At 53.7% G+C, this 13,452-nt stretch overlaps 1 protein-coding gene across 11 annotated transcripts in view; it reads right to left on the minus strand.

The window, feature by feature from the left end:
• Positions 1-7,716: 7,716 nt before the first annotated feature.
• RGS3 (regulator of G protein signaling 3) overlaps positions 7,717-13,452 on the minus strand; it is a 143,342-nt gene continuing 137,606 nt past the window's right edge. For 10 of the 11 annotated variants that reach the window (XM_060300577.1, XM_060300578.2, XM_060300579.2 and 7 more), the window contains 4 exons: positions 10,971-11,072; positions 10,543-10,604; positions 9,759-9,925; positions 7,717-8,683 (listed from right to left, as the gene is read on the minus strand). In XM_060300577.1, coding sequence (XP_060156560.1) covers positions 8,498-8,683; positions 9,759-9,925; positions 10,543-10,604; positions 10,971-11,072 — 517 coding nt within the window. In that variant the 3' untranslated portion in view covers positions 7,717-8,497. Of the gene's footprint in view, positions 8,684-9,758; positions 9,926-10,542; positions 10,605-10,970; positions 11,073-11,171; positions 11,374-13,452 lie in introns of those variants that run through there. The other variant, XM_030858944.3, reaches the window with a different exon arrangement.

Raw genomic sequence — 13,452 nt, forward strand, 5'->3', positions numbered from 1 at the left:
CGTAAAGTGCTCTCAAAACTAAACGGTAAAAAAGCAAACATTCTGATTAGAAAATGGGCAAAAGACATCTCACCAGAGGATATACAGGCGGCAGTAAGTACATGAAAATATGTCCAATATAGTTAGCCATTAGGGAAATGCAAATTAAGACCTGGATGAGATAGCATTACACACCTATTAACAGCTAAAATAAAACATAGGGGCAACATTACATGCTGGCAAGGATGCAGAGATCTCTCACAGTCATCTAGTCAGAGGTAGTTTAGCAGCTTCTTAAATATGAAACCTATACTTAAACCATATGATCCAGCAGTGGCACTCCTGGACATTTATCCCAGAGAAATGAAAACTTGTGTGCACACAAAACTCCCTACACGATTGTTCATAGGCACTTTATATGTAATAGCCCCCAATTGGAAACAACCAAAATGTCCTTCAGTAAGTGAATGGTTAAACAAACTACTGTGCTTCCACACCAAGGAACGCTACTCAACTCGGCAATAAACAGGATTGAACTATTGACACACACGAGAGCTCGTGTGGATCTCAAGGGTATTATGGTGAGTGGAAAAGACAATCTCAAAAGGTCACATACTGTGTGATTCCATTTATATAACATTCTTAAAATGACAAAATTATAGAGATGGAGAGCAGATTAGTGGTTGCCAGGAGTTAGGGATGGTGGAAGTGGAGGATGAGTGTGACTATAAAGGGATATTGAGGGAGACCTTTGTGGTGAAATAGTTCTGTATCTTGACTGTGGTCGTGGTCGCATAATCTACACATGTGATAAAATGACACAGAACTATACACACACACAGTACCAATGTCAGATTCTGGTTTCGATATTGTACTATAATTAAGTAAGATGTAATTGTTGGGAGAAACTAGGTGAAGGGCACATGGGACCTCTCTGTACTATCTTTGCACAATTTCCTGTGAGTACATAATTATTTCAAAATTGAAAATTGAAAAACAAAACCCGCTTTCATGTCAGTGAGAACTTGCCCCAGGTAGGTGCTGACCCTTCGCGGGGTGGGGGTGGGGAGGGGCGCATGGAGCAGAGCCGAGCCCAGCCCATAGTGCAGAGCCAAGTCCAGCCCAGCTCCTCCTGGATCAGTTGACTCTAGCTGACTTGTTGAAGCATAAGGGAGAATAAATGATTGTTGTTTTAAGCTACCGAGCTTTGGAGCGATTTGGTTTTCAGCATTAGTAAGACAATAGCTGACTAGTACCTGCCCGCTTGCCATGTCTCCTCTCCACTGCCCTAAGAGGATGGATGTCTGTCACTGGTGACTGTGGCAGAGACACCTAGTTGTTCCCCAACATCCACTCTACCCTTCTGTTACCCCAAAGTAATAGAACCTCTGGTTTTTATCTGGTCACATGGCTATCTGGATTCAGACTACATGTTCCAGCCTCTCTTGTAATGAAGTGCGGCCCTGTGACCAAGCCCTGACCAATGTGATATAAAGGAAAGCGTCATATGGGAGCCTTCTCTAAGAAGTAATTGACATCCACCTTTTGCCCTCTCTTTCTTACCGCTTCACTCTTCCCACATGCAGAAGTGATGGCTGGAACCCAAGCAGCCATTGTGGACATGAAGTGGAAGTTCCAATATGAGGATGGCAAAGCAACCAAGGAGAAGGAATTAGGTTCCTGATGATCATGGAGATGCCATACTAGCCCTGGTATATATCAATTTCCTTTATGCGAGAGAGCCTACAAACTTCTATCTTATGTTTTCTGTCGCTCACAACAGAACACAATCTTTACTTATACAGTAGCTCCTTACCTGTTTTCATGAGTTTATTTTGTGTAACTACTAACCATGCTAAGGACTACTATATGCCTCCCATCCATTGAATAAGTATTTATTAAGCACTTACTATGTGTCAGGCAATGTAATAATGCTGGGAAAACAGTAAGAAGGGGCACAGACGTGGCCCCTACCCTCAAAGGCTTTATAGTTGAGAGGAAAAGACAGCAAAGAAGTGAACGCATATGTATAAGTAATTACCATCTATAACAAGGGCCATGAAAGAGAGGCACAAGGCACTTTGTGAGCAGGAAGCAGGGCCCTCCTCCAGTCAGGGCTATCAGGGAAGGCTTCCCTGAGGAAGTGACATCTAATCTGCCCTCTAGGGGAAGACAGGATAGGAATACAACTTAGTGCTTAAAAGCATGGGCTTGGACCCAGTCAGCCTGAGTTCAAAAACCATCCCCCTCTTGTCAGCATGTAACCTTGAGCAAGGCACAACCTCTCTGTGCCTCAGTTTTCTTGTCTGAGAAATAGGGTTTTATTTAATCAAACACTTATATAGGATTTACAATGTGCTAGGCACTGCTCTAAGTACTTTACAGGTGTTAACCCTTTTAATTCTCATTACAGCTACCTTATGGTACGAGTGCTATTCCTATCCCCAAATACAGATGGGTAAACTGAGGCCCAGAAGGTGAAGCAACTTGCCCCAGGTCACACAAATGAGTGGAAGAGCTGGGCTCCAGAATCCATCCTCAGGACACTACACTGTAGTGGTTAACAACACTGGCTCTTAACTCATGGCGTTGCTGTGCGCATAAAATAAGAAAGTGTCAGTCAAATACTTAGCACACTGCCTGGCAAATATTAAGTGCTCAATAAATGTTAGCTATTATTATTGTCTTATCATTAGCAAGTACGGGAGAAGGGAAAGAGTGCTCTAGGCAGAGGGAAACGCACATACAAATGCCCTGAGGTGGAAGGGAGCATGGTGCGTTCAAGGACCCGAAAGCAGAGCAGAAGGGCTGTATGCAGAGAGCTCACAGGCTGCTTTTATCCTTCACAACAACCCTATTAGTGGGAACTATGATTACCCCCTCTTTATAAATGAGGACACAGTGGCTCAGAGATTAGGTGACTTGCCTGAGGTCATACAGCAAATAAGCATCTGAGCCTGAACTCAAACCAGGTCTGTCAGCCTCCAAAGCCCACGCTCCAGGTCACTGCTCTCCACTGCCTTGCAATGGACAGGCTCCAGGGATGGGGCCAGTCCTCCTGCAAGAACACTTGAGAGGGAAACGCAAATACAGCCCAAGGTGTCAGAGACAGAGGGCTCCTTGCGGGGACTGCTCTGACCTGGGCTCAGTGTGTGTGTGGCAGAGGCGGGGTGGGGCGTGGACCTTACCTCAAGGGAAGGAGCATAAATAACCAGCAGATCCTTCCTCAGCCCAGCCTGGCTAGAGGATGTGGAGGGCATTGTCCCAAGGGGCATGAACCCATGGAGACTCAGGGACCAGTGGTCAATAGACTGCTCCATCCAAGCCGGCCCCTCCAGTCTTCTGGGAAAGTGGCTAAACCCTGTTTTTAGAATCCTAACACACACACACACACACACACACACACACACACACATACACCAACACACATGGCCTGAATCCCAGCCCTCACATGCCCCTTCGGAAGGTCCTCAGACAGGAGGAAAACCAGAAGAAAACAACAGGAGAGGGGAGGGGCCTCATCCAAGGCCACTGGAGAGCTGGGGACAGATCTGGAGGTAGGGCAGCTGCCTGGCAGAATCCGTGCTATTCAGTTGCCCCTGAAACGGCAGGTAGGACTCTGCTGAGCCCACTGGGGCCTGGGGCCCAACGCCATCCTCTTGGGGCCTTGCCCTTGTTTTGAGTCACTAGCCATCTAGTTAAAAACTGGCTGCGGAGTAGAGGTGGGGCCCCTTCCCCCTGCACAGCTGGTGGGGCTGGGCCTGACCTCACCTCTTGGATCCCTCGGTCGCAGCCCCAGGCCTCCCTCCCTCCCTCCACCCCGACGTGGGCCACCCTCCGTGGCCGACCCTGTGCTGAGGGCTTACACATATTCATTATCTCACTGAGTCCACGAGAGTCCCATGAGGTGGGATTATCATTCCCATTTTATAGATGAGATGACTGAGCGTCGGAAAGGTAAAGCAACTTCTCACACAGCCCTACTGAGAGCTGACGTTCAGGACCAGATATCCCCACACGCTTAAGCTCCCACCGTTCGTCGACCTTCCTGAGAAAAGCTCTGCCCTCGAGCCAAGGAGAATCTGAGTTAAGAGCCCCCGAACCAAGCCAGCAAATCTCTCAGGCTGCCTGGAGGCGAGGCTGCCTGGGAGTTAGGGCTGGGGTCCCAGTTCCTACTCAGCCACCACATACTTGTCCACTTTCTCTGAACCTTAACTTTCTCACTTGTAAAATGAAAACAATACTCAGAGCCTCTCCAGGCCTGCTGTGAGGCCTGGTGGAGGTGAGGCATGGAATGCCCTTGGTGTGCAGCCACAGCCATCACTCACTTTTTATCTGCAACCTGGCACTGCCCTCTCCCAGCCCCAGCTATGCCTTCACTCCCATCGTGCTGAGCAGGCCCAGATCAGCCCCACGGCTCTTCCTCAACCCCCTCCGCGCCCCCCCCCACACCCCCTTGTCTCCTCCAACCCAAGGGAGGGGTCCCCCGGCAGCAGGGGGCCCAGGGTACCCCCTTCCCTCCTGCCTGACCCAGCCAGGGAGAGGACAGGCAAAGCCAGATGTTTCACAGATGTTGCAGATTATAAGGAAAACAACAGCACAGGAGCGTCTTCTCTGAGGCCCAGGGTCTGTTGCTTGAGGGCCTGAGAGCACTGAGGGAGAGGCTAAGGGCAGGCTTCGGCAGGAAGAGAGGTGAATCGGAGACTTTCTAGGGTAGGATGTCAGCGGGAGGGATGCAGGGAGGAGACATTAGGCAAAGGGTCCAGGGGGAGCAAGGCAGGGAGGTGGGGGTAGGGGGCTCGGGGGAGTCTGGTGGGAGAAGGGAGGAGCGTAGTGGGAGAGCTGGGCAAGCCTGTGGGGGGCTGCCTGGGCAGGAAGCCTGCGGGGGCTACTGCTGACCTGCATCCATTGCCCCACCCCACCCCAGGATCCCAACTTCACCAGGGAAGAACTTTAGAACCCCCAAGAGGCTCCCAGGCCCTCCTGAGCTGCCTCAGGAGGTATTAAGCTCCCCATCACAGGAGGGATGCAAGTAGAAACCCAAGAAGGGACCCAAGCACCAGGCAGCAGTTGGATCCAGATGGTCTCTTCCATGCTGGAGAGTCTGGGAGGCCATATCTGCCCCCAGCCAGGCCAGGAGGCCAAGAGCATGAGGGACTTGACTGGTCCATAAAGCAACGGCTGAAGTTGCCACAGGCAGGCCAGTGCTGAATCTCCTCCCACTGGCATCCAACCAAGTGGCATCACTGTGCCCTCTCCCCTTTCCACCCTTCACACCATACTTGCCAGCTGACCCCAACTGCTCGCAGCCAGGCCAAGACTGGGCAGTGGTTCAGGGACAGACTGTTTCTAACTTACTCCCCGGAACAGGCTGGCTTTGTCCTCCAGCAAAACCATTCCTGGAAGGACGGGGATCTGGGGTCTGAGACTAAAGGCTCCCTGTCCACTAATCAGGGTAGAGAATGAGCTTTGCCACCTCCCCGTGACCCTGAAAATGATGTGGCTGACGGCCTCTCGTGTTGGAGGAGCGCGTCCCTGTGCCAAGCACTGAGCTAAACTTGCTGCAAACAACCTCGCTGAGCCACTGTGACTCTGAGGTAGTTGCCAATATGCACAATTTATAGATGAGAAAACTGAGGCAGAGAGGCTACAAGGCTTTTTTTTTTTTAAGATTTGTAGCTAGTAGTAAGTGGTGAAACCAGGGGCTGAATCCTAGACCCTGACTCCAGGGCTTGCACCTTTACACAGTGCTGTTTCCCTACCTCTGCCTCCGTCTTCCCATCTGTGAGTTGGGAAGGGAGCTGGACATGATGACCTCACAGCTCCCAGATCCCACATCGACCAGCCTGGGATTCCCAGATGGAGACCAAGGGGGCTGCTCCTCCCTCACGTATGAAAGAAGAAATGGGGAGCAGTCCAGATAACATACAGGTAAGGGGACTGTGGCCTAAGGCGGCGAGGGCTGTGCCTAAGGCCCCCAGGAGCCCAGGCGGGGGTAGCGCAGGCGGATCAAGGCGCCTTTCCAGGCTGCTCTCCAGCTGTTCAGTGTAGCCAAAGCAGCTTGGAGGCCAAGGGCCCCATGTGTGAGTAATGGAAACCAGGCAGTGGGGCCTTCCGAAATGGGAATTCCATCTGCCTGACTTGGTTCTCCTGGATGGTGGTTTCCATGGTAACTTGGGAATGGGGAGGTGGAGGGCCTGGCCCAAGGCTGAATCCCTGGAACCTAAAGAAAGGGGAAGGTGAGTCTCCTCGATGGCCCAGTGTCTCCTCCAAGCAGAGGATGCCACAGCGAGGCCAGGCAGGCTGGGATCCGGAAATCCCAGGCACTGACGTCAGCTCTGCTGCTACCATTTTGGGGAACAGGAGTTGTGTTGCAGTCCTCCGTGGGCCTTGCTTTTTCCAGCTGTTAGGTCCCCAAATCTCAGGCTTGGACACCTGAGAGGTTCTCTCAGTCTGATCGAGGAGCACATCTCTGTCCCCCGTCCTTCCAGAGTCATTGAGGCACTGGCAGCTCTGCCGTGAGAAAGCCCTTCACCATTTACAAAGCCAAGCAGGGCTCAATGGCCAGGTCCACCGCCAGGCCCTTGGTGCCTGGAAGAAGACCCAGCCCCACTCCTGGAGAAGCTCCCACGCTGGTGCTAGGGGAAAAGGCTGTAACACCTATTAAGCACCTACTGTATGCCTGGCCCCAGACACCACCGTTTCTGATGCTCTCCTTCTACAGGGGGGAATCTGGGGCTGGCCTTGCTCAGGGAGACCAGCAAGGGAAGGCAGGGAGGAGAGTGGCTGCACAGCCCCGTATCCTTTGCATCTCCAAGTCCCGGTGGGCAGACATGAACCCAAGACCCCACGCAGGCAACAAGCTCCAAGGAGATGGGGCCCAGCCCCTCCTGCACCCACTCGGTCTGCCTTCATCTAAGTCAGCCCAGCTGAGCCAGTCCCCGCCCCAGGCCACACCCTGGTCCCTGCCTCTGGACCCTGGCAGGTGGAACGTGTGGGCATCAGGGGCAGCTTGGCCGGGCTCTCTTCTACCCCTCTAAGTGAGAGGGTCCAGGGCCTCCTCTGAACTGTGGCTTCGAACAAGGCCTTTCCTAAATTTGTATCTCCTGTTAGGCACAGAGGGGGAAGTCTGCCCCAGGGCCACAGAGGGACTCTCTGGGAACCCTACCCCCCAGCCCGACCTCCCCAGCTCTTCCTCTGTCCTAAAGGCCTCCATGAGCCTGCCTGCCTGCAGCTGCCAACCTGCCTGAGATTCTGGCCCCATCCACCTCCACCAATCATCCCTGTGCTACCTGAAAGTTCCACTAGAATCTCAGGGTGTGGCAGGGCAGAGAAGTGAAGGAACTTGCTGAAGGTCACGGAGCCAGTTAGCAGCCCAGCTAGGACTCCATCCAGTAGCTGGTAGAGGACGACAATCCAGAGAGCAGGCTTTGCAGCCAGGTGGGCTTAGGCTGAACCCGGTCTCTGCCACTTGCCGGCTGTGTGACCTTAGACAAGTCACCTTACCTGCCTGGGCTTCACCTGCCTCATGTGTAAAACAGGGATAACCCCCACCTCCCAGGCTCGCAGTGAAGATGAGATGGTAAGTAGAACAAGCCTGGCAGAGCACCTGGCACAGAGGAGGCGGTTGTCAGGGATGGCAAGAGAGGAGAAGAAGCTGGATTGACAGCCCACCCAGCAACCGTCCCAGCCCCAGTCACCCTGGGAAGCCTTGAAACCAGGAACACACAGAAAGGGTCAAGAACAAAAAATAACACAGGGCTTTTATTTGCTCCTGAACTCGGCCGCTGTGTGGTCTGAGGGTGCCATGCTTTCCCAGAGGCCCCGGGGGACCCCTCACTCAGGGGTGCTGGATTTTGGTGTGAGGTCAGACTGCAGCCCCCGCCCCTCTGGGCCTTGTCAGTCCAGCAGGCCCAGCTACCCGCCACTGGGGCTCGGGACCAGCAGATCCCCTGAAACCGGAAAATGGTGCCCACCTTCTTCGCAAGGTGGCTTTTCACAAGGCGTTGGTTAAAATATTGCACTTGTAAATTAGGAAAACTGATGAGGCAAAGGTTTCCTATTACAGGACGAGGTGCCAAGCATCCGACTGCTGCTTAAATAAATAAAACTCAAGGCGGGGGTCTGAGCTGTGAGTCTGAGTGACCCCCCCCGGAGAGCCCCAGGGCCCAGGCCTCGGCCCCCTGCCCATCAACCAGTTCTTTAAGGAACTTGGTCATTGCGAAGTCTCCGCAGCAGGAAGCAGCAGCTCCAGGTCTGGCTCAGCCAGGGCCCCTAACCTGCCAGGGCCCTTGGGCCCCCTCGTACCAGGGCAGTGGGGGCCCAACGGGGCCAGTCCCTCTACTCCTCCAGTGGCCTGGGCCTCTCTTGGTCCAGGCCTCTCATCCAAATGTCCGTCTGTCTGTCCGGACACAGCCTCTGGGGGCTCACTTGCCTCCTCTGTCGCAGGGGGTAGGGAGGCAGGTGGGGAGGGGCCCAGCCCGCCTGGTGTGAACGCTGAGCTCTACCCCAGTGGCCCCTAAAGCGGGGGACTCATCTTCTTCTGGTTAATGAGGTCCAGGTAGAGGTCTGAGCGGAGGAAGCGTGGGTACGAGTCCTTCTCCATGAGCCCGAAGATGCGCTTCTGCGCCAGGTCGAAGCAGCCCCGCGTGACGCTCTGCAGGTTGTCCTTGGTGTGCTCCCGTGTGTACGAGTCCAGGTTTACCTGGGAGGCAGAGGGTGACATGGTCAAGGCTGCCTGCAAGAAGCTGCTCCTAGGGGCCAGGGGCCAGGACAGGACCTGCCCAGCCTCTCACCCCCAAGTCCTTCTGCTCCACATCTTAAGGTTCAGACGGGAGGCCCGCAGGTTAGCGGAATCAAGTCCTGGCTCGGTCACTTATTGTAGGGGTAGTAGAGTTTATAGGGCCCGAAATCACTGCATCTAGGGTCAGGCTGCCCAAGTTCAAATCCCAGTAGTGCCACATCTAGGTGTGTGGCCTTAAGCAAATCACTTAAGCGCTCTGAGCCTCAAACGTCTTATGTATAGGGTAGCGCAACAGTACATTCCTCAGACTTCCCTGGTGGCGCAGTGGCTAAGAATCCGCCTGCCAACGTAGGGGACACGGGTTTGACCCCTGGTCCGCGAAGATCCCACATGCCGCGGAGCGACTAAGCCTCTGCACCACAACTACTGAAGCCCATGCGTCCTAGAGCCCACGTGCCGCAACTACTGAGCCTGCATGCTGCAACCACTGAAGCCCACGGGCCTAGAGCCCGTGCTCCACAACAAGAGAAGCCACCGCGATAAGAAGCCCGTGCACCGCAACAAAGACCCAACGCAGCCAATAAATAAATAAATAAAATTAATTTTAAAAATTAAAAAAAAATAGTACACTCCTCAAAGAGTTGTGAAAATTAAGCATGATTGTCCATATTAAACAGACACAGCTGGCACACAGGAAGCACCCAATACCTGTTAGGCTCTCTGAGACTGTCTCCTCATTTTTAAAATGAAAATAGTATTAAAACCTATTTTACACGTTGTCATGAGGGTTAAATGTGAGAGCTCATACGTGAAGGGCTTAGCACGTGCCTGGCACCCAGCAGCACGTCAACAGTGGCCATTTCTGTTATCAGTCAGGATTCCGTTCTTCCCGGGGCCCCAGCCTGCTTCCTCTTCAACCTGGCACATGGTCCCTAGAGTCACTCTGGCCCTTCCCCTTCCCGAGCTCCTCTCTGAGGCTTCCAGGCACCCCATGGGCATGGGGATGGGGGCCCGAGGGCCCAGCGCAAAGCCCCACCTCCTTGCACGCCTGGATCGCGATGTACTCAGCAAAGATCTTCTTGGCCTTGGCCGCCATCTTGGACTGTGACTTGACCTTCTTGAAGTCCTCGCATGCCAGCCAGAATTCCAGGTTCTCCTCGCTAAACTCAGTGCGGAGGAAGGCTTGGAACACCGCTAGCCCATCTGTAGGAGAAGCCCAGATCCTGGGGTGAGAGGCCAAACCAGCCCTTCCTGTCCTCAGGCCCCAGCTTACCCTCCTGGGGCCTCTCAGGTGCAGCTGCTGGGATCTTAGTAAACTGACCCACTCATGAGAGCCAGGAACCCTGGGATATGGTCCCACCACTGCCATTGCCTCTTTGTGGGCCTTAGCCAGGTCACTCCCCATCTGTGCCTCAGTTTCCTCATCTGTCAAATGGGGATCACCAGCCTTATTTCCTGGAGCCCTGTGAGGATGAGGGGTTCCCACCCACGAGATGGCAGGTGCATTTGGCCCAGTGTAAGCCCTCAGTACATGGAAATGTTTATTGTTATTCTGGGAATATGGGTCTGAGCACACAGGTCCCAACGGCCTCTGGCAGGCAGTGCCAGCTCCCATGGACAGGGAGGGGCTGGCAGGAGCCGGCTCCAAGGCCAGCCCAAGGGCCTCGGCCTTTCCCAATGGTAGGGACACCTAACTGGGCCCAGGGAAAAGGGAAAGGTAACCTCTGCAGAGCCAGACGCACTCTCTGGGCCTGGGAGAGGAGGAAAGGAGGAGGGGGGAGAGACACAGGGAGGGAACAGGCCAGCTGGCCCCCACTTACATTTGTGGACCAGCAGCTTCTCCAAGGACTCGCCCCACTTGAGTGCTTCCTCTGAGGTGGGCCTGAGGGGTGAGGCAAGGGGCACAGTGAGGGAAGCGGGGCGGCTAGGGCTAGGTGACCTCTGTCAGCTGCCTTGGCCCACAGAGTAGCTTAGCCCGGTTGGGGAGCCCAGGAGGGGGCCCACCCCCTTTCTTGGGGCCGGCATCACTTCTATCCCCACCTCTGCCCCTCCCTGGTCATCCTTCCCAGGACAGCATCTCCCCATGAGGGCTGCTTATGCCGGGTACCAGGCTCCCACTACGAGAGTCTGCATTGCCCCAGAGCCGGATCAAGTCAACAGCCTTCTCTCCTAACCCCACTGCTAGCCCTGCTCCCACAGGGACCAGTAAGTGTCTGAGGGGGGCCCAGGGGGGCCAGAGAGGACCTACTTGAATGACTTCGTCACTTTGTCTGCCTTGCCCGCTGCCTGGGCCCCAGGGGATTCGTTCCGCCGCCTGAAGATGCCCAGCTTGTTCTTCATGTCCTTGGCTCTGGAGACAGAAGCAGAAAACGGGGTCGGTCAGCCTGGCACACTCGGCCACCGCAAATTCAGGGTCGGGAGGGTGAAGGCTGGGGTGAGGGGCACCTACTCCTTCATGGTGTGCCGCCTCTGGAGGTTCCCGTTCCGCGTGAGGTACATGCCTCGGAGCATCGCTGTAGGGCCCCCCACCTTGTTGCCTGGGACGGTCTGCTGGGAGCACCCTAGGCTCCTGTTCCCAACCCGAGTCCCAGGCAGCAACGGTGCGGGCTGTAGCCGAGCGCTCGCTGGGATTCCAGCTGGAGGACTGGACTCCCAGGCACAGGCTGGGCTAGGACTCACACAGGAGGAGCCAGGAAATGGGAGGGACCAGGGCCGGAGCAGAAAAAAAATATCCCTCCTGGCCAACCCTGAGAGGGAGCCTGTGAAAGGGGCATGTGTCTGTAAGGGGCGGCCTCTGGGGCCCGCCCAGGCAGGAAGCCAGACCCATTATTTGTGACTGGCCTCCCCGTTGCCATGGCAGCTCCCTGGGAAGGAGGAGAAAACAAGTCAGCAAATTGCTGGGAGGGAAGGCAGGAGGGAGGGGGAGGCTCTGCCCACCTGGGTGGCAGGACTGTCTATTTTTAGCCAAGAACCATTTTTAGCCCTGCCATTCCCCCAGGCAGATTTCAGCCCTGGGCAAGCTGCTGGCGAGAAAGGGGTTAAGTGTCTCATGCTCATGTTAGCCTCCCCCTGGTCCCTAGAGCCCTACTCTGGGCACCTCCTAGAGAATAGTTCCTGCCAGAAGACAGCTCAGCCTGTCGTTGGCTTTGGATACATCCATCCATGAACATGCAGAATGTCCCACAAAGTTTCAGTAGTTTTAAGCTTGAATAAATAACGTCAAAAGTACAAATCCTGTAAACTCTCAAAAACGTCATTTGAAAGGAATTAATTTTTTCCTGCATATTTAGCCTTATGACTTTTGAGTAATACATTTTTTGTTTTAATTTTTGATCTCTGTTCTTCTTACAGATGAAAAATGCTGACTTAACCAAAAATTAAATGCGTAAAATTAAGAATGTGTTATCAAAATCACAAAGCTAAATAAGTGTAAAAGAAATTTGAATAATTGAACTTTCAAATGTGTTTTATAAGTTGGGAGCATACTTCTGAAGTTATTCAAGCTTCAAAGGGCACTAAGACCTATGGGACACCCTGTTTAATGAAGGAAAGTGGTCCAGGGTGGAGGTTAAAAGCCACAGTGCTGCAGCAAGACAGTCTTGGGTTCAAATCCCAGCTCCAGCAGTTACCAACTGTGTGCCCTTTGTCAAGTTACCTAACCTCTCTGAATGTCAAATTTTCTCATCTGTTAAACACAGGTGATAATAGTACCTACCATCTGAGGGGGTTGTTTTGAGGCAAGGAGAAAATGCACAGAAAGCTTTAGCGCAGTGCCTGGGGCAAAAGTGCTCAGGCCGAATTCATACTTGTCCTGAGGGTCTGGGACAGCTGATTAGAGATTGGGATCCTGCTCTAGCAGATTCCAAGCCAATGAGATAAGGCCAAGGAGTCCAGGGACTGGCAGCCCTCTGGTGAGGATCAAGGCCCTCGGAGAGCCCTGGCGTGGCTAGGAGTGAGAGAGCCTGGCCTCCTGGGGCACAGTGCTCTGTCTCAGAGGCCCTGCTCCTGGCCCGCTCCCAGGGAGCAGAAGCTTGCCTGAGGTCCAGCCTGCAGGCTGCCGCCATCCACCTGGGCTCCTTGCTGGCTCAGAGACCACTGTGTTTCCCTGTGGCTGGAGGAGGCTGAAGCCCCTGCCCAGACAAGCCTTTCCTCCCACATGCACAGCTGGGCAGACTCACAGCTGCAGGGCACAGCTGGAGAGGTCCTCGGAAGTCCACACGGGCAACTCAGGAAAGGATGGCAGAGCTCAGAGGTGCCTCATGTGTCCCCATGTGGGCCCAGAGAGCAGAACAGAGACCCACAAGAGGAAGCTAAAGGAACACTTTCCTCCAATCAGAGCCATGAAAAGATGGAATGAGTGCCCTCTGGGGAATGGACTCCTGTCACTAGAGGCTCAAAGGCTACTTAGCTGGGGTGCTGTGGACCTCCTGCAGGGTGTTCTGCGCCAAGCTTAAAAATAACAGGCTCCATGGGAATTCCCTGGTGGTCCAGCGGTTAGGACTCCATGCTTCCACTGCAGGGGGCCTGGGTTAAATCCCTGGTCAGGGAACTAAGATCCCATAAGCAGCACGGCGAGACCAAAAAATTAATTAATTAATTAATTAATTAATTATAACAGGCTCTGAATAAATAAATTTTAAAATATATGTATATTTATATATACTTTTAGAGCCAACATGCCAGGTTTCAGATCTCAACTCTACCACTTCCTTGCTTTGTGACCTTGGACA

Source organism: Globicephala melas, chromosome 6, assembly GCF_963455315.2.
Source record: "Globicephala melas chromosome 6, mGloMel1.2, whole genome shotgun sequence".
NCBI lineage: Eukaryota > Metazoa > Chordata > Mammalia > Artiodactyla > Delphinidae > Globicephala > Globicephala melas.